Source organism: Lepidochelys kempii, chromosome 8 (genome assembly GCF_965140285.1).
Source record: "Lepidochelys kempii isolate rLepKem1 chromosome 8, rLepKem1.hap1, whole genome shotgun sequence".
NCBI classification, from domain to species: domain Eukaryota; kingdom Metazoa; phylum Chordata; order Testudines; family Cheloniidae; genus Lepidochelys; species Lepidochelys kempii.
The window spans coordinates 49,154,443-49,176,352 of NC_136387.1; the positions used below are offsets into that span (position 1 = coordinate 49,154,443).

Consider the following 21,910-nt stretch of genomic DNA (forward strand, 5'->3'; position numbering starts at 1 on the left):
GCTGTATAACTGTAGTGTTCTCAATAACACCCCTCTCTATCCCTCCAAAAGGAATGTCCGAGATTTTGATAAATGATGAGATTATCAGTGTCGACATAATTGCTTGACCAAGGGCCTTGCAATTACCTGATACTGACATCCTGGGAGATGAAACGTGTATGCATTGATAATGGACCCAATGCTATATTTTACTAATCACAAGCGTAATGGCTCTACATTTTAAACTGTCGCCCAGATTTCATCCTGCACTTCCAGAACTGTATGGAAAACTGTCTGATACTCCGAGAGAGAGAAGAGGACCCACGCCCTGTTTTTTTGGTTATAATAGAAACAGATGTGATGGACTGATCAGAGTAGGGGGGGAATGCTTGATTTTGTCCAACTACAGGCAGTCCAGATTTAGACTAGCCCATGGAACAGTTCCACCAACTGGAATTGAAACTAGAGGAGGTATTTAGAGTGGAAGATGATAATTACTGCGGGTGGAAATTGGCGAGCAAGCTGGAGTTAGTGCTCCTTTTTTGAATGAAAGGTGCCAGGGGCTCTTAAGTGATAAGTGGTCAGTGCCTTGGTTTTACACAGCAGGTTCTCATATGTTACTCTTACTTTTTGCTGACAGAGGAAACAGTAATATCTTATTCTAATACTTGGTAATTTTTTTTCTTTCACTTATCCTTTATTGGATATTCCTTTTTTCTCATGTGGTTAACACCATGCTTCTGAGACAATTTTAACACCACCTCTGTAAGACTGCTTTCATTTGATTTTTGAGGCTGACTTTACATTATTAGCCTGTTTGAAAAATGACTTTATTTTAACTGTGATTATGTAAGGTTTGCAAAGAATTAAGGAGGCTTAAACTCCTTTACTTTATCTCCAGTTCACTTAACAGCTATTTGGCTTTATTATTGGACAACCATATGAAAACACATGAATCACGATGCTTTTTGAATAATAATATTGAGTACATTAGAGAAGAAACTTTTTTACATGGGGGTGGGGAGTAAGGAGAGTTGTATATACTGTTCTCTGATTTCTGGGAAGTGAAGCAGCTGGGGCACATGTTAGAGAGGAGACATCTAGGAACAGTCTTGGTGTCTGGTTCTTTTCTCTTTCAAGATTTAATGTGGACACACTAAAGAGTTATTTTACTGATTTTTTTTCTTTTAGACTTATCAAATTCATTGATCCAATCTTCAAGATTTAAGTAATTAAATTTTTAAAAATATGAAGTACAAGTTGTTTTAATCAACAAAAAATTTTGATGGGTCTTTAATGGATCTTTTATCACACTTGATTCATGCTAAATAAAGAATGTCAGAAAATGTATTCCTTTCAGTGTGCCTTGAAAGTTATCAAACTTAGGCACAGTCAGGTATGAAGCTACTTTTGAGTGTCAAGTGCCCTCCAGTGAGAGTGCCTTATTCCCCAAATTGTTATAACTAGGGATATTGAGCTCAGGCATCCCAGCTAATTTCAGCTACTGGTAAAACATAAATACACTGGATACAAATCCTAAAGGGCTCCTGGGATTAAATGGAAGATATTGTGGTCCCTGGAGCACAGGTGAATGTGTGCACTGTACACAACCTACTTCTAAGGATCCTTTCATAGCACGTTGCCCATGCAGTGCGTATTGTAATCTTTCTGATACGCAACATGCTACCTACTGCTAACTCTCAACATTCTACAAAATGCCTAAGAAACTTGGTTTCTCAAAAATGCTTGGTACTTTTTTTTTTATCACGATATTTTTCCTGTCTGTTCTTTGCGATTTTTTATTGAAGCAGTCTCCTCTCTGTCTCAGTTTGTTACATTTAAATTGTAAAGTTTTTGTTATAATTCCTCAAATACATAAAGGTTGTTGCAGGAGGAGCTTGAACAATAACTGTTCTGCCTGTTTTCATTGCTGTTTTTCTTCTTCCTCAAATTACATTCAGCAATGTCTTATACTAATCTCAATCCACATGTGCAACTTCCATTGAAATTGGACAGTCTTGCCCCCAAACTACTATATCAGTCCTTGGTTTAAGCCTATTTTGAACAAACCAGCAGAAACATGGAATTGGTGAATAGCAAGAACCTAACATTAAAACTCATTTTATGTCCTTATTTTTAGTCTGCAGGGAAAAGCCACACAAATGCTGGAGATGCAATTTATGAAGTTGTAAGTCTGCAGCGGGAGTCTGAGAGAGATGATGAATCAGTCAGTCCAACAAGTGGAGGGGGTCCGCTATCGCCACAGGAGGATGAGGCAGAAGAAGGTAAGAGTAAAATGAACATGTAAAATTCCCGTATATGCTGCTTTTTTCATAGTTTTTCTGCCTTTTATTCCCATATAGATTTCTTCCTATTTGTGCCCATCAGGGATGTATTATAATAGCAAAAAAAAAAAAAATCATCTGTCATTCACAACTAGTGCATCTTCACTACCAGCAGCAGTGCCCAACACTTTTAGACTGTCCTATCTAGACTGTTTTATCCAGATGCAGCAGCAAACAGGGTGCATCCATACAGCACTCTGCACCAAAACTTGCCATTCCTCCTCACCCGTTAGGCTAACAAGATAGCAAGCTTCTGTTAAAGGGTTTTTCTTCCAATCAGAGTCCATTATTCTCTAGAAAGAGCTCTCATAATTAACAGTGATGCCAGGAAGCTCTTAGCTGTTTATAGTAGTAATGATTTCTGACTCAATCCCTGGTGCCTGTGGATCATTTTTATATAACTTAAAAATTATTTGTGGATGTTTTCCTTCATGCTGGCAATCTATCCTGAATATATTTTAAATTTGTAGTAAGTGTCCTTTCAGCAGCTTGTTTGATGGAGCAGGCGTCAATTACTATTGCACAATTAATTCCTTTTTTCCCAGTGATTATTATTGAGAATAACAAGTGATTATTCCAGAATGTAATGAACACTGTGCTATTAGAGAATAAATATTCTCTAGAGCTTGCCCTCTTGATGTTGTGTAAAACAGTTTTATTTAAAAATAGGGTAAATAAGAGTACAGAGGTGTGCACAGCAGGAAAAATAAAATGGTAAGTTAAACCTAATGTTAGTTTCCATATGTTAAATTCAAAATACTTGCAAAGGAAATAATCCTCTTTTAAAAATGTCATTACGATGTAACACTGTTCTCATGGAAACTGCATTTAGATTACTTGCCTAGAAGTTATCCATCCTGCTAGATGTGCTGATTAAATGAGTCACTACCAGTTGTTCTACATATATTTCCATTCTTATGTACCTTCTTTTGCAGATTATTAATTATTATTATGGAAAAATATAATAAGTTAAAAATTCCAAAGTTTTTTTCATTTGTATTTTAGATCTTGACTAAGATTTATTTATTTGTTTAATTTCTGTTTAGGATCAGGGACCATAAATACCGGCTCCATATTCCCTCTCGCCTCCCTTTTTACCTGGTCCTGACTATGGCATATATTCTGTATTGTAGGGACTTTCCCATCTCATAGGTTACCAGTTAGTTCATCCATGTATGGGTTTTGCGGGGTTGTTCTTTATTCTTTATGAAGTGCTGTTCCCCACTCTATTCGCTCCATCATTTTCCTCATGATTCATTGTATGACATTTGAAGCTTGCAATATTATTTATTTACATAATGCCATAAAAGTGTATGATGCCTTATTTGCATCCTCTTCTTGCTTACTTACCCTTTGCAGCTATCTCAATTTCTGCCAACCCCAGGACTAAGCATTCCGTGGTCCTTTGTGAGCTAGCTGACGCATGCCATGATTAGGAGTGGAAATGTCACTTTAAGAAATAGGACAGAATAATCTTTCAGTCCATATATGAAGAGAGTGGTTCAGAAGGACTTTTATGCTGCTGTTTTATTGGCGGACATGTGGATTTTCTTCCCATGGTGGTTTTAAGGTCATTAGCATTTTCATGTGAATGGGAAATACATTTAATTGTGTCATAAGAGCAAGAACTTATAGAAAATCGGGATTGTGTTTTTCTAATAAATAAAGCATATCTTTGTTCTTACTGGTGCTTTGGTTTCATGACAGTAACTTCCAGTTTGTCTTTTTTAAAGATCTCTGCAAAATCATACAGTGGCCATTTAGGAATTTTTCATATCAGCCTAACATACATTTCCATTACATTTTATCACTAGCATTGCAGCTCATATTTCTGTCAGCTCAGTCATCAAACCTGAGAGCTGGGGGCGGCTCAGAAATGTTCCCCTGCTTAGGGGATCACTATAGTCTTATTTAATTAATATTAACAGCTTGCTTGTCAAAGCAGAAGAATGCATTGAACCTCCACACTAAATTGCCTTACCTTGCTAACAAGGTTGCTTAATTCAAACTATAATTTAACTAAAAGAGATCCAGATATATATTGACTAAACTTTCCCTTATATGTTGTTGGAAGAGGTCTCAAGTGAAATGTATTAGGGTATCTGTGCTCATGTTCATAAAGCATGGTAAAGTAGTGGGAGAGTGAATTATTAATGTGTAATTTTGAATTTTGACAAGGTGCAAGGCATGGCTGGTTCAAGCACGCTCATAGGGGCTTCTTTTGTAATAATTTTTTCATTTCCTCCCCCATTTAAATTTGCCCTGACAGAAGTCCCCAGACAAAGAGCCATCAGTGGCCAGGAAAGAACCCCTAGATGGGGGCAGCATGAAGCACCTGAAAGTGGGGGTCTGGAGGCATCCTATAGAAAAAGGGCAATATGAAATAGCTAGGAGGGTGGAGACTTAAAAGACCCCCATGAGGGGCAACATGAAATGAAGTTAGGCAGCTGCTAACTAGTGAGGAAAAGACAGTGCTCCCTCACCTCTCCTGGTCATCTAAGACCCAAACTTGAAGTTCAAGTATCCCCCTCATGCTGCTGTTTCCTCACATGCCTGGCCAAGCTTCCTGAGAACTGCTTCTCAGAACAGAACAGATCTTCTTTTTGGAGGGCTGGGAGGTGGCTGGGGAGGGAAGCAGTTTTCAGGCATATGAAGTACAGCACAGGGTTTCTCAAATTCACTCCTTATAGTGTGTGATGGAGGAATGAAGAATAAGTAGGCACTAAACTATGGCAAACAAATGAAACTGTTGTTCATTACTGTTCCAGTGGTTGCAGCTGAACTGATTCTCCCTGTTTTTCCTTCCACTGGGGGATTCTATAGCCTGCCAGAATTGGTCCTGGTATAAGGTCACGAAATTGTGAAAGGTGTTAACCTCAGTTTCCTCCTCTTCCACACACATACTTGGGGGAAAGAGTGTAAACTGGTTGCTTAGGAGATTGCTCATGGAAAGGCAGGGTTCCACATTTGAGGTCCTAAGACTGGATTGATTGGGGGAAGGAGAAAGGTATTATTTTTGAGTTAATGTTTTGATTTCTAATGATACTGGTTACCCTTAGAAGACCATCCTTGATGACTCGGTCTGATTTTTTGTTTCTGTTGTCCACGTCAGTCCACCAGCTCAGTGCTCTTTTGATATGAAGTTGATATACAGCAACTAGGTGTAAATAATTTCATGAATTAACTTGTCTTCTTTGTATCTCCCACAGTCATTAAACTGTTATTGCAATGACGGCTTTTGAGTTCTCTTGATATAGTTTTGTATGATTTTAAAAACTAGGCCTCCCTGCTGTTGCCCACATAAAGTCATACTTAATATTCAGTGCTTTCAGAAAGTAGTTCAGAAGTAGGAAATAGATGATAAATAAAATGCTTTCTTTACAAATGTGCCAAAATTATACAAAAAGTTGAATTTATTTAATGTATAGCCAACTGTAAGATAGTTTTAATGGCATTATTTTCCTTCGTAAACTTTTATATTTTTGTAAATTGGCAAAGAATAGTCTTCAAAAAGTGATTCCTCCTTTTTAAAAAAAAAAAAGAAAAGAAATAAGTAACACTGTATTAGTCAGGTGACACTTCTGGAGAGAGTAGCTTGATAATTAAGAAGCATCTGCCCAAAGGTCAGTCATCTTATAGAACATTCGCATGATTTCCTGAAATGCAGTGCTGAAAGGAAAACTAAGGAACGGTCAGCCTTTTGGTATAGCAACAGATTTCTTAAAGATGATTAGGCCTGACACACCAGGAATTGAATTGGGCGTCCTCCAGATATGAAAGAATGAGTCTCTGCACTGATGCTGGTGCAGAAGGAAGGGACTGTGCTATCGGAGCCATGTTGGAATGTGATTAAACATACGTGAATCTTACTAGGGAGGTGAAGTTGAATTTTTTTGTTAACAAGTTGGGGGGTAGAGGTAGAACTTCTGCTACACATTTGTTCTTCCCTCCTGAAGTCCCCTGGTCCTTGGACTCTTCTGAGATGGCTTCACTCTCCAGAAATAAGAACAAAGTAATAGCATGTGAGGATTGCGACGTGGAGGAGAGGTTGGTGTTGCGTATAGACATCATGAAATTCGAAGATGAGAGGGAGATCCAAGTGATGGAGGGGTCTGAAAGCTGCAGAGAAATCTGAGAGAGTTATGTATTGGAGGACCCAGAGAGAGAGAGTTGGTAAGGACAGAGTGAGCAATGTAAAATGATCTGATCATCTCAGAGTATGGTAAAAGACAAAAAATGTAGAAAGACAAAAACACCATATCACCTGTGCATGAACAGTTTTCATAAAGCGATCACTCCATCTCTAATTTTTCAATATTTGTCCTCAAAGGAAACCTGCACAACTTCTTCAAAAGGCAAGCCTCTTAACTTAAATTCAAACTCGGATAAACAACAAAAGCCATGAACTTAACGGGGACATGGTTTTGTGGCTCAGTCTAACATTTTGTAATACACCACACTGTCCTTAATTGCCCACTTCAAACCCTGCATGCATAATGGTCTATGCCCCAATTGCCCACTTCATTTAGTCTGTCCCAACTGGTATTTAGTGCAGGCATTCTGATTTCCTTCCCCAGACTTGAAGAGCTCTGGGTAGCTCGAAAGCTTGTACTTTCCAACAACAAAAGTTGGTCCAATAAAATGTATTATCTCACCCACCTTGTGTGTCTCATACTCTGGGACCAATATGGCTACAACAACACTGCAAAGTTTTATGAAGTTGACTTTGAAAGAAGAAAAGTTGTGGAGTGGGGAGGGACAGGAAACAGCATCCGATGAAGTGAACTGTAGCTCACGAAAGCTTATGCTCAAATAAATTAGTTAGTCTCTAAGGTGCCACAACTCCTCCTGTTCTTTTAGCAAGAGGAAAGAATCGCAGTGGCATCACCATGGTCTCTGGGGCAGGAGAAAAGAGGATGAGAGAATCAAGGAGTTACAGAAGCAGAGTTAGTGGAGGAGAGTAGTATCTCAGAATGAATTCCTATTTTGTGGAAATTACATAAGAACAAATAAATTACATAAGAACCGTTTGGGGGAGTAGTCCATTCTGCATTTTTTATACAAACTAAAAATAGCTGATATTTCGTTTAATTCATAAGAACTGTGTCAGAACCCAAAAACAGGCTGCTGCTGTTGGGTCCTCCCTCAACCAAACAACTTTAAATGTGCATTGGCTTTTAATTCCCACGGTAGTCATAAAAACTAAAAACTAAAACCTGTTCAGTTTGTGAGGACAGTCTGTTTGAACATAGGACAAGATGACCTTCTATCAGACAGAAACCTTGGTTGCAGTCCCACAAGATTTAACCTTTTTATACAACAGCTTCTAATGCGTGTGCAAATCCATAGTGTCTCACTTAAAAAAAAAAAATAAATAAAAAAATTACACCTGAGATGAGTCAATCTCTCATTTTTACAGGTTGTACATGCAGTTCTCTAACATTAGACTATTCTTACTGCATTGCAAGTTAACCTTTCAGTTATTAAAAATACATTGAATCAACTCCTGCAGCAATATTATTGTGCTGTTGGGTAGTTTCTAATCCCTTTAAGTGGTGAAAAATTTAGTACAGTATATTGCTGTATATTTTTTTTTCTCGCTCAATGTAACACGCACTTGATAGTTTAGTTTGATTTATGTTCATATTGTAAAGTGAGTGATTCAAGTGTGAATTCTCAGTTTTAAAAAAATAAATATTTAAATGCAAAACATTTCCATGGGATGCAAACCTACCTAGAGTTGTATGACGTGAATTTTTCATGCCAAATGTTGAAATTTGGAATTTTATGGCTGCTTCTCTTCAAGAATTGTTTTATAACAAAAGTTGCTAGGGGGCAATAGTTTGTAGTTAGGGTCCTAGCTGCATGACATCCTTACTTCTCTCTCCTGTACCCAAATCTCCCCAACCCCATGAAAATTTGTCTGTGGGAACTCATTTGTGATTAGGTCAGGAATGGATAGGACAGGGATGATGGGTGCTCTGGACAGCATCATATTCTTCCTTCTGCCAAATCCACAGGACACATACGTGCAAGTTGTGGTGGACTGGGTAAGCATTATATGAGTATATTCTCCCTTCTCTCTGTCAAACCCACTCCCCTTGAGGGCTAAGTGATAATTTCCATCTGCAGCAAGTTCTGTATGATAATCTTCGCAGCATAGGGCTTTTCTGTGAATGACCATGGCCCTCTGTGGATATCCTTGATATTCATGAGTATTTGATAGGATTCTATGGGTTCTTCTTCGATTGGTCTCTATATGTATTCCTCATTTGGGTATGCATGTGTACCATGTGCCTGGGTTCAGAAATTTTTAGTACACAGTGTTCTTTGGTCTGGGATGTGAAGTTACTCTCCTCGTACTCCAAACAGACTATAAAGGGTAGTGTGAACCGACACCTCTCCAGTTCCTTCATACCACCACATGGACGGAGTCAGAATCCTCCTTGTCCACTTTGATCTTTCTTTACTGTGAACCTGTAAATATAATTTATAAATAGTTGCAAATAGTTTAGTTTTTTTTTAGTATTTTTATAGTTAGCATAATTCGTTTAGTTCTTCTCACCCCAGGGAGCTTCTCCTTCTGAAGAGGGACTATGCCAAGAGTTCCGGTGTTCAAGAATTGTCTCTCCTGCACCTTTTCCATCAGCAGCTACCACTAGCACTGCCTTTATTGCCTTGGGGAGACTCTTATTGCCATCAAGTGCCACATCTGCTGCTCTTTCCCCTCCCCAAACTCATAAGGGACGAGAGCTTTCTCTGCAGAAGCACCTCATGGAGCAGGACGTGAAATCTCATTCAGATTCAGGCTGGAGAGACCTTCCCCATACAACGGCCTCAGACTATGAGCAGCAGACCTCCGAGCATGACTTCCAGAGTAGAGGCAAAAGCTCTTAAGTCTAAGAAATCCTCTCACAGGAGAAGGGGACATGAACATAGGCATAAGGACAGATCTCTGTCCAAATCTGCTTCTAAGAGAGAGGATTCCTCCCCATCCTGTCAAAGTCAAGTGAGCCCTCATGTGAGGGTTCTAAAGAGTTAGGTCTGTATAACCCTTCTGTCCTAGAAGGACAGGCATGAAGGAAGAAGGATCCAATCGTACTGGGTCCCGCTCCATCCTGCAAACCTAATGAGTGGTACCCAATGGTTCCGTGTAGGAGTTCAATGATGGGGATCCCATCCGATGGCTCCGATGTTCTCGCAGTGGCGTATTATCAACTGGGCCCACAGGACCCGTGCCCAAGGTCCCCAGCCAATTGAGAGACCCTGGAAAAATGGGCATCCCGCCCACAGCAGACAAGCACTGGGCGGGGCAAGGGAAGTCTTTGCACTCCCCTGACCCCACTCCTTGGCCGCAGTGCCGGGTGGGCGGGTGGGCAGGGGAAGCCCCTATGCCCCAACCCTGCTCAATGACTGGGAGGGTCCAGTGCTCCCCAGCAGCTGCCCAGGCAGAGAGAGGAAGGGCCAGGGTCAGACTCAGAGCCGGAGAGGAAGGGACGGGGCTAGAGCTTCTCCAGCTACGCTGGAACACTGCCTGCAGAGCTACTTGGGAGAGAGCCTGGCTGGGAAGGGGCAGCAGCCTGCTCCCTGCTCAGGCTCCGCAGAAATGCGGGGCAGTGGGGGAAGCCCCAACCACTGCTGCAATCCTGGGACTGGAGGAGATCTGGCTTCCTGCTGCAGCCTCAGGGCCCAGGTAAGGGGGGAACAGAGCTTTCTGGTCTTGGGGCCATAGCGAGGGGTGGGGCAGAAGGGAGCCAATGGGGGCCATATTGGGGGATGGGATGGGCAGGGCTGTTTGGGGCTGTGGGTGGAATGGGGGTGAGGCTGCAGGCAGAGGGTATGCTCTGGTCCAGGGCCTCACGAAACCTTAATCCACCTCTGGTTCTCCATGCCAGATTTCTCAAACACAAGACATTTGCATGACCTGGATCCACTGATCTACTCCTCAGAAGCCCTTGAAACACTGAGGACTGAAGCCTTTACCTCGCTGGAGGATGTCTTCACTCTGTCCTGCCCACAAGCTCCCTTGCACTCATGCTCGGCCCCTTTAGAAACATACCTACATGCGGAGAGACCACCTTGTGAGGAAGAGTATCCTCCCCTACTATGTCCACAATTTCGAAGATCCTTCCCTTAGTATCATTGGCACTGCTGGTAGAACAGGAGCCTATAATTTTATCAAGTGACTGACATTCCAGATGAGGCTCCCTCTCCCCCCTTCTCCTACAAGGGAAACGAGACCAAAGAAGGTACTGGAACTGTCTACCTCCTTCCAACCACTGGTCTCAGATGCCTTACACTCCTTCCCCTCTGGTCAATCCGTACTGGTCTTACTGGGGCCTGTGGGATCCATATTGTAGGCATCGTGGATCTGTGCAGGAATCACACCAACTGTCCTCTCCTAGCCATTCCAGTTGGCTCTGTCAGAATTTAGGAGGAAGTCAAGCTGGATCCAGTTGTTCTGGTGGGTATATCATTCTCATTGAAAGAGGTGGTTGCTCCATCATCTCCCTCTCTATCTGATGACCAAAAGCAGAACAGGAGTTATTGCAGTGTGTGACAACGGAGCTCCAGATATCTCTTTGAAGAAGACCAGGACACACAACAGCGCCTATTGGACATCCTCCAAGCCTCTGGCCCTTTGAAGGTGGCCCTTGCAGTTAATCAAGCCATTTTGAAACCCACTAGATTGGTGTGTCCCTACCCCAGAGAGAGTGAGAAAATGTATATTTTTTGCCAGAGAAAGTGTCAGAGGTTTCTTCCGCTCATTAAGTTCCCAACTTCTTAGTGGTTCAAGTTGCTACACAAAGACCCAGAGTTCTCAAAGACTACCCCAACTGACAAAGGTGCAAAACGACCTTTTGGGTCGGAAAGTGTCATCTGCTAGTCTCCAATTCAGAGCTGCTAACTATGAGGCATTGTTAGCAAAATACGATTTCCTGAATTATGCCAAATTTGCTGACTTTAAAAACAGACTTCCCTGGGAAGCTAGGGCCCAGTTCCAAGCCCTTACTGATGGAAGCAGGCTGGTGGCCAAGATGTCACTTCAAGTGACAGTAGATACTGCCTCTAGAGCCATTGTCACAGCTGTAGTCATGAGACATGAGTTATGATTGTAATTATACAATAGAATCATAGAAATGTAGGACTGGAAGGGACTTCAAGTGGTTATCTAATCCAGCCCCCTGCGCTCAGGCTAGGACTAAGGATTATCTCTAGACCATCCTTCCCAGGTGTTTGTCTAACTGGTTCTTACAGACCTCTAAAGATGGAGAATCCACAGCCTCCCTAGTTAATTTGTTTTGAAGCTTAACTATCCATATAGTTAGGAAGTTTTTTGTAATGTCTAACCTAAATCTCCCTTGCTGCAATTTAAGCCCATTACTTTCTTGTCCTGTCCTCAGTGGATAAGGAGAACAATTTATCACATTTTTCTTTATAACAACCTTTACATAATTAGACTGTTCTCATCAAGCCCCCACACTTAGTCTTCTCCAGCTAAACAAACCCAGTTTTTCAATGTTTCCTCGTAGGTCATGTTTTCCAGATGTTTCATCATTTTTGTTGCTCTTCCTCTGTCCACATCTTTCCAGAACTGGACACAGTTCTCCAATTGAGTCCTTATCAGTGCTGAGTAGAGTAGAAGAATTACTACTTGTCTTGCTTGCAACACTTCTGCTAACACATCCCAGAATGATGTTGGCTTTTTTTAGAACAGTATTACACTGTGACTCAATCATATTTAGTTTGTGACCCACCATCATCCCCAGATCCCTTTCTGCAGTACTTCTTCCTAGGCAGTCATTTCCCATTTTGTATTTTTGCCACTGATTATTCCGTCCTGAGTATAGTACTTTGCGTTTGTCCTTTTTGAATTTCATCCTGTTTAATTCAGACCATTTCTCCAGTCTGTAAAGATCATTTTGAATTCTAATCCTGTCCTTCAAAGCGCTCACACCCCTTCCAGCTTGTCCGCAAACTTTATATGTGTACTCTGTGCCATTATCCAAATCATTTATGAAGATCCTGAATAGAACTGGCTCAGGACAGATCCCGGTGGGACCTCACTCGATATCCCCTTCCAGCTTGACTGTTACATATCACCTTATCTTCTAGGTTCTTACAAACTGATTGTTTGACTATTTGCTTCGTTATCTTTTCAGGTACCAAAATTAAGCTGACTGGTCTATAATTCCCTATAAATCCCAGGGATACCTCAGGGAGGACCAGAATAACATTGAGAACTTTCCCTTCGATGAGTATAACCTCTTTAGTGAGAAGACCAATGAGTCTTATACACTTTAAAACAGCTGTTCTCAACTGGGGGTCCCTGGCCCCCTGGCGGGGCTACAAGTCATTTCAACTGGGCCATGGGGCTCTGTGACTGAAACCCTGAGCCCCGGCACCCCCTGTGGGGCTGAAGTGCTGAGCCCATGGGCAGAGTTAGGGGGTGTGGGGGTGTTGCTCCTCCCCCAAATTGCAGTGCTTTACCCACAGAGAGGCAGCCTCAGGGGCAACTCCACACCCTCCGTTCCTGGCCAGGTTGGAGGCGGGAAGCTGGAGCCGGGCATTGCAGGGCGGCTGGTGCCATGCAGCAAGCAGCTGTGGAGGTCCCCCGTCTCCTGCAGTTGGTGCCCAGGGTTGCGACAGCTCCTCAGCTTATTGCCCCCTTTGACTGCTCAGGCAACCAGTAAGAACCTCCCTAGCTCCAGAGCCAGCAGAGCCCTTGGGGAGCAGCGACCACAAAGGGGGGGCCATCCTGGCACTCAGCCCCTAGTTACCCCTCTCCCTGGTAAGAAAACGAATTGGAGAGGTGTCTGTTCACACTGCCCTTAATACTTTCTTCTTTGGAGCACAAGTAGAACAATTGCGATATGTGGACCAACAGACGCTGCTTACTAAAAATTTCTGGACTCAAGCAAATCATGTGCATGCTTACAGATAGGGACCACACATCTTGAAGTACCTCCAGATACAGGTAAGTAACCTCTATTTCTTTGGGCCAGTTCCCCTCACTACTATTGCTTTGGGGCAAGCCCCACTCCTCCAACAGAATGATGAGTAGAAACAGCTAGCAAAAATTTGAGGATTTTCCAGTCCCCTGTATGGAAACAGACCACATAGGATATCTTGGGGCCGTAAGGTTCTTTTTAGGAACTTCAATTTTGTTTTAGGCTAAATTTGTAAAATCCTAATCATTGCACATTCAGTTTTGTGTGGGCAAACGTTTTGTACACTTTCGCACAGTGTGTGCAAATCATGAAATTTACATTGTGGACCTCATTCATGCACCCAATAGTGCAAACTGAGGACAAATGGAGTATACGCATGGGTGTGCTAACGCTTATACATATTAAAAAAATCATCGTGGAATCTGCATTGACACTTTCAAAAATCTGGTCTATCAACTCTGGTTCAATTCAATTGGCTTTCTGGAATGCTTAAAAATGTGATTTTGATAACCATTTTATCTGCTAATCTAATCAAATGCTAAAATATAGTCACTTCAATTTATGCTCTGTAAAACTGACATTTTACCTTTTAAATAATAAATGACAGTAATCGGGTGTAGCTTGTGCAGAGTGCAGAAATGAGCCACTCTTGAGATTGAACCACTGTGATTACATTACACCTGCCCTGCATTCTTTACCTTAGTTACTTATAAAATGGCATATTGATTTTTTTTAAAGGTCTCCTTATTGGTTTATCAAGTCTCCGGGGGGCGGGGTGTCTGTGAAGTTACCTATGCCCTCGATAACCTCTGTGACCTTTTTTCTGGTGTGTCTGGGTTCTGATGCAAATTACATTATAGGTTTTCACCTTTGTACCTTAGGTTGATTGACTTGAACTCTTACTGTTGTGGTCCCTAGGGGTTATGAATTGCTCCCACTAGATATCCAAGTATCTCTCGTTCCACGCTTTAAAATAAAATTAAAAAAAATAACCTTCTCTTTTTTGCCTTTTCATAGAGATGTCAAACTCAGATGGTACAGTACATTTTGAAGGAATTTACATTTTTAGGAGCACTTATCTATTGTGCTGCATTTAATTGGCTTTGTCATCACTGTGGGTGTAAAACTAGTGAACTGTAAAGAGAATTATGCTGAATGAAGAGTGGGGGAAAATTATCTATTAAGATTTAAGTGAAGTATATACCAACTTCTAATTTTCCATGGTTAGCACCCTTTTGTATTTGCTATTTATGAATATACATGAGTGGAGTCTTCTCTTTTTGTACAAATGTTTTTACAAACAAATTTTTGCTCTATAGCTGAGCAAACAAATGAGTAAACAAAACTTGTTTTGAGTAAAAGTAGGGCAGGGCCCCTATAGGATTTTATCTGAAAATGAGGAAGAAGCTAGGGATTAAGGCAGAGAGGGCTGGAAAGGTCCACTGGACCATGTTTGCTTCAGAGGCTGCAGGGAGAGGGACTATTGCTGTCTGCAAGTCAGGTGAGCCAATGTGCGCAGAATAATATTGCTCAAATCTACCATCACATCACCCCATGAAGAGGAGCAGCAGCATGGGGGAGATCTGGCAAAGATTCATCCAGAGAATCCCTCATCTGTGAATTGGGATTGCTGGTTCTTTTTTAGGGTCTGTGCCACAATTCCACCAAGCAGTAGATTGGAAAGGGGGAAGAGGAGGGAAGGAGAGAACTGGCTCGTTGTGAAAACTATTTGCTATGGACATGGAAGCAGCGTGACACCCACCATAATATTGTTTAAATGCAGAGGCCACAACTTTATTTAAAATATTACCTAACTGGGGTAACCACCTCAAACTATCCAGTAAGGTTGTTCCACTGCAGCTCTCTTATGTGGTATACCCTGATGTACTATAAACTTGTGTGTAATTGTGAAGGTCATGCACCCTCTCCACCCTCAGCTCTGCTAAGGTACTCTGACTGAAAGCCCAAGTCTCCTGCCTCCAATGTGGAGAAGGAGAGAGAAGATGCGGAGTTGCAAGCAGCATGAGACACATCGGCATGACCCCTCGCCATGCTGTGCTGTGACCAGGGTCAATGCCCAAGTATGCCACTAGATTACAGCGCTCTCAGTAGGACCCTTTCTAACCTGCCAACTGCACTGGAATCTGCCAAAGTTGAAATAATTAAACGCCAAAGCCAGACCTCTTGAGTGTCAGGTGGAAGGTAAAAAAAACCCACACAGCAATTTGCCAGTTTTGCCTTATGAGAAAAATCGTTTCCAGATGCCAAAACTGTGGATTAGCCTAGCTCCCATCATCACTGCAGACCAAGCAACTAGATTGAGATGGGCAGGGCTGAAACTGGGAGCCCACAAGGGTTACTCTGTCCAGGCAGAAAACTGCATCAACCCTCCCTCATGCTCCACCTGGCCCAGCACCACTCACATCAGCCAGTGGCAGGGGCAGTGGATGGTCAGGCCCAGATGCAGCATGTTATCCTCTCACTCCCCCACCCAATGCAGTATGAGGAAGGAGGGAGGGAGCGGAGAAAGAAGCAGCCCCAACATGATGAACTAAACCAGCATTGCAAGAGCAAAGGTACATGGAACGCTGCTTCCGCTGTTGCTAGTTGAGATGCCAGAAGTTGTTGCCATTGTTCCCAGCCACATCAAAGCCATGCCCTGGATAGTGGGGTGAACAAATATTTACTTGAATGAGAGGTGAAGTGTCTCCCCTCTGGATTTATGTCCTCCTTCTATCAGTGTACCTCCTTTTCCTCTACAGGCAATGTATGTCCTTACCCTATTTATGCCATCCATCTCTAGCTTCCCATTCAATCTGAGCAGGAGAATTGTGTCTGGGGAAGGTGGGAGTGTGTGTTTACTGTGTTAACCTTTCATTCACACTCCCCATATTTTAAGTTTTTGCTTCAATAGTTGTAGCTTAATGTTTGCTAAAATTATTCTAAAATATTTTGAAACAAATATGTTAGGATGGGGGAACTGTTTTACTGTTAAATTAATTCATGGGTGACTTGAGGTGAGCATTTCTAATTTTTGAGTGTTTGGAGTGCTAAAACATTTCACTGCACAGCAAATTATTTGAACATTAAATCTCATAGTTGGACCATTTGTTATATTTCTCCAGTTGGTTTCCTGACAGACCTTGCAAAATTCTGAAAGTATCACACAAACATAATGTGCTGATATTAATAGAATAGAAAAATTGTTTTAAACAAGCTTAAAAATTAAATTGCAGAAGACTAGCAGTAGTAACACCCTCTTTAGATGTAACAGTCTTTCATCCCCCAGGTTTCATGAGCAGACTTTACTTTAGCAGTACTGTTAGTGTAGCCTAGCCTGTTAAGCTAGGCCAATATACTGCCTTTTTCCGCAACAGATAGCAGATGTTCAAGAGAATACACAACAGTTTGTCTTTACAGGTCATACAAATCTACAATAATGCTAAACTACGAATAGACATAAGTAGGAAGATGTGGCCGTTGCCTACTACAAATTTTTAGATTTCATATGAGTACAAAGAGGCAGATGAATGCAAACATAGTGTAATCAAATGAAACAATAAAAACATGGTCCGACTGAAAGTTTTTTGATGTATTGACTTGCACTAGCACTAGGTTGTCATTGATGCTGAATGCTAGTCCTTGAGTACCGAAGATAGTATTTCGGTGGTTGCTCTAGCTTTGTCTTGCAGGCCCTAGCCCACTCCTATACAATATTATATAACTGAAGCCAAATGATCTGCAAAAAAAGGCAGTATATGTTCTCTTTGAAGATCAGACAGTCATTTGCAGATTTTCACCAAGGAGCACATAGTCCTTGAATGTTGTCCTCATTCACATCCAACTCCATTTTCTGTTCTTCCCTGCTGCTACTAGATAAGTATTTTTTTTAGTATGGAAGAGGATGTTTGTTTTGATTAAAGTAATTTTCTTCACATTACCTGTGTATTACCTACCTTTCTAAAAAGTCACTCCAAGTAAGTTTGGGGGGGAAGGGAGGATGAAACTGCACAGGTGAAAGTCCAGTTGCAGATCCCTTTCACTATGCCAGTACAACTAAGGGTCTGTATGGGCAGTACAACAATGGGACCTTGCATATATCCTACCTGTGTTGGGGAATGAAGGGGAGAGACACAATGAGCATGATATAAATATTAATAAAGTCTGTGGCCATCTGTGCAGCCCTGGCTTCAGCTGAATCTACTGGGCGCGTGGGGAAAATGTTGACCAGTCTGAAGTTCTCCAAGTTGCTTCACAGGGATCTTTTCACCTCTGAATTGCCTCTGTCATGCTGCTGCTGTTGTTTCTGTTGCACTCCTCTGAGCAGCATGATGCTCCCTGATGTTTGGATCAGGTCCTTGCTGAATGCATGTTGCCAGTCTGTTAGTCTTTGCTACCAGTTCTTTGCCTGTTGCCCCCTCAGGAAGGAAAGGGAGAAACACATGTAAAATACATCTGATATTTTAAAAAGTGGGGTCCATGTACATAGCCACAATGTAATGGTCCTTTGCTCATACTACTGTGAGGGGGCTGAGTCAGTCTGTCTGTGTGTCCTAACCCAAGAGCTTTGTCCCAGAGTTTTCATGCAAAACCTTGATGACTTTAGCATTGTAGAGGCAGATTAACTTCCCATATGAATGGTTTGTGTGATAGTCAGATATGCCACTCTGCTCATATAAATGATATGGGCACATGAGGTCACCATTAAGGCTTTGTGCAACAGCATGAATTTGAAGCTGAGCTATGCATTGCTTTTTGGTATCAGTTGGAGAGAAAATTGAAAGCCTGATGGGAGAGTGTTATCGACTGTGTTATAGGTAATGTGAAAGTAGCAAAGAATGCAGGAGACTTTTCTCTTAATTTATTTCCACGTTTTAAGGTGTTGAGAGTGTGGGATGCATCCTGACACAACCTTAACTGTTTCAAAATATGTTGTTTTTTTTTTTATATAAACTAAGCCAGAATATGACCCAACCTTTCATGGATGGAGAGGGGACCACACATGCCCTTCCCAATTAGTTCATATTGATGTGATGAGATAATTCTGTATCTGCTCTCAGCCTCTATTATAATAATCTGATTCAGTCCTCCCCCAGCCACTGTTTTAATTGCTCTTCCAAAGAGGAAAAAGAAGCAATACCATGTGATGGTGACTAATCACATAGTGGTAATAAAAATAGCAGACACTCAGCAAATAATCTGCAAATAATCAACATGTTGGAATTTGTCAGCATGAAATGGTACTTGAAGAATTTTGAATAGCAAACAAGTTCTGTAAAAATTGAAGTCTGTTCAAACCATGAACAAGAAATAAGGGTGATACTGAATGGAAACACTTGTTTGCTACAGCTGTTCACAGAGCTAGAAACACACTATTATGTAGCTTTTTAAAGGCCCCCCCCTTTTTTTTTTGCGCTCTGTGTTTAGGTGATCTTTCAAATAGCTATTGGGAAATATTTTTTTCCCATACGAGTTCAATATGTAACTTAAAAATATCCAGCCTTTTTTCTCAATGAGCAGGAGCCAACATGGCTAGCTTTGTTCACATTCATGTCCAAATTTTTAGCTGCATCTACAAAGTCATTGCTGCTTCCTAAGAACTGATCTTATCTCCCTATGAACTATTTTACCTTAATGTAAATGTAATGTACTTCTAATTTAGTGTTACATTGATTCTGGCAGTCCAGAGAAATAAGTTTGTCTTATTTATAGAACTGGCTGATTTTTTTAAACAAAAAATGCTGTTTCAATAAAATAGAAATTTGTGTGAGAGGTTATTTTTCCTCTTTTGCATTTATATTGAAACAAAAAATCATATGGTCATTGAGAATCTTTTTTTTTTTTTTTACACAAATTAATTTTTTTCATTTTTGTCAAGTTTTTGTGGGAAATGACATACATTTCCTGACTAGTTCTGATAATTTATCCCCTTTTCTCCATCATTATTGCCAAAACACGCTCTGGTCCATGCTCTGGTGCTTCTTATCTCCGCTTACCTACTGAAACCTGCTTCTCTCTGGTCTTCCTCACTGTTATCTCTCTGTTTTATTTAATATGTTCAAAATGCTGCTGTCAGTAGCATCTTCCTATTGTTACTCTGACCATACCTTGTCACTGTCAATCTTTCTATTGACTTCCCCTATTCTCCTACATTTAGTTTAAACTTCACTTTTATTGACATTACCACCTACATCTAACCTAATTTCCTTCTGTACATTCCTTTCCACTCCCTGTGCTCTGCTCAAGCTTCTCTCCTGACTACTTTCTTGTCACCCTTACCCACTGCACAGTTTCTTTTGTTTGTAACAGGTTCTCAGTTAAAACTCCTCATGAACCTTTTCTGCTCCTTCAGATCACTACCAAAAATCCACCTGCTTAGCCAAGCAAATCTGTAAGTTCTTCGGGGGGCAAGGATGTGTTTATTTGCATGTGCTATAGAAGGCACTTAGACTAATTACTTCTAAGTTACTATATAAGTTAATAATATCAAACTCACTGAATCGGATCTACTGTGCCTGGCTTTTTAAAGACAGCTGCAGTTATTGAAAAGGTAGTGCTAAGTACTCTATATATGTAATTGGTTTTAAATACTAGTGGGAGAGTAATAAGTCTATTAAATGAATGTTTGTTAAATAGAATTCAACAAAAGGCCCACACAAAATGGAGCCATTAGTTTTTTCATTATGAATACCACAGATAAAACATCTGAAATACATCCATTTGTTAGGATAACAATTCTGAACCAGAATCTGTTTCATCATAGAACTGGAAGGGACCTAGAGAGGTCATCTAGTTCAGTCCCCTGCACTCAAGGCAGGACTAAGTATTATCTATACCATCCCTGACAGGTGTTTGTCCAACGTGCTCTTAAAAATCTCCAATGATGGAGATTCCACAACCTCCCTAGGCAATTTATTCCAGTGCTTAACCATTCTGACAGGAAGTTTTTCCTAATGTCCAACCTAAACTTCCCTTGCTGCAATTTAAGCCCATTGCTTTTTGTCCTATCCTAAGAGGTTAAGAACAACAATTTTTCTCCTCTTCCTTGTAACAACCTTTTACGTACTTGAAAACTGTTATCATGTCCCATCTCCGTCTTCTCTTCTCCAGATTGAAAAAATAGGGTTTTTTTTTAATCTTCCTTCATAGGTAATGTTTTCTAGACCTTTAATCATTTTTGTTGCTCTTCTTTGGACTTTCTCCAATTTGTCCACATCTTTCCTGAAATGTGGCACCCAGAACTGAGCACAGTACTCCAGTTGAGACCTAATCAGAGTGGAGTAGAGCAGAAGAATTACTTCTCGTATCTTGCTTACAATACTCCTGCTAATACATCCCAGAACGATGTTTGCTTTTTTTTTTTTTTTTTTGCAACAGCGTTACACCATTGACTCATATTTAGCTTGTGATCCACTATGACCCCCAGATCTCTTTCCGTAGTGCTCTGCAGTCATTTCCCATTTTGTATGTGTGCAAGTGATTGTTCCTTCCTAAGTGGAGTTTTTTGCATTTGTCCTTATTGAATTTCATCCTATTTACTTCAAACCATTTCTCCAGTTTGTCCAGATCATTTGAATTTTAATCCTATCCTCCAAAGCACTTGCAACCTCTCCTAGCTTGGTATCATTCGCAAACTTTATAAGTGCACTCTCTATGCCATTACCTAAATCGTTGATGAAGATATTGAACAGAACCAGACCCAGAACTGATCCCTGTGGGACCCCACTCGTTATGCCCTTCCAGCATGACTGTGAACCACTGATAACTACTCTCTGGGAACAATTTTCCAACCAGTTATGCACCCACCTTATAGTAGCTCCATTTAGGTTGCATTTCCCTAGTTTGTTTGTGAGAGGGTCATGCGGGACAGTATCAAAAGCCTTACTAAAGTCAAGATATACCACATCTACCGCTTACCCCCTATCCACAAGGCTTGTTACCCTGTCAAAGAAAGCTATCAGGTTGGTTTGACACGATTTGTTCTTGACAAATCCATGCTGACTGTTACTTATCACCTCATTATCTTCTAAGTGTTTGCAACTTGATTTCTTAATTATTTGCTCCATTATCGTTCTGGGTAAAAAAGCTAAGCTGACTCGTCTGTAATTCCCCAGGTTGTCCTTATTTCCACTTTTATGGATGGCCACTATATTTGCCCTTTTCCAGTCTTCTGGAATGTTTCCTGTCTTCCATGACTTTTCAGAGATAATTACTAATGGCTCAGATATCTCCTCAGTCAGCTCCTTGAGTATTCTAGGATGCATTTCATCAGGCCCTGGTGATTTGAAGACATCTAACTTGTCTAGGTAATTTTTGACTTGTTCTTTCCCTATTTTAGACTCTGATCCTACCTCATTTTCACTGGCGTTCACTACGTTAGACATCCAATCGCCCACCAACCTTCTTGGTGAAAACCAAAACAAAGAAGTCATTAAGCACCTCTGCCATTTCCACATTTTGTTATTGTCTTTCCCCCCTCATTGTATAACGGGTCTACTCTGTCCTTGGTCTTCCTCTTGCTTCCAATGTACTTGTTGAATGTTTTCTTTTTACCCTTTGTGTCCCTAGCTAGTTTGATCTCATTTTGTGCTTTGGCCTTTCTAATTTTGTCCCTACATACTTGTGGTGTTTGTT

The 21,910-nt window shown here is 41.1% G+C and overlaps 1 protein-coding gene across 8 annotated transcripts in view; it reads left to right on the plus strand.

The window, feature by feature from the left end:
* Nucleotides 1-21,910, plus strand: part of RABGAP1L (RAB GTPase activating protein 1 like) — a 530,390-nt gene that overhangs the window by 122,188 nt on the left and 386,292 nt on the right. For all 8 annotated transcript variants that reach the window (XM_073356445.2, XM_073356440.2, XM_073356444.2 and 5 more), the window contains one exon: nucleotides 2,120-2,264. In XM_073356445.2, coding sequence (XP_073212546.1) covers nucleotides 2,120-2,264 — 145 coding nt within the window. The remainder of the gene's footprint in view (nucleotides 1-2,119; nucleotides 2,265-21,910) is intronic.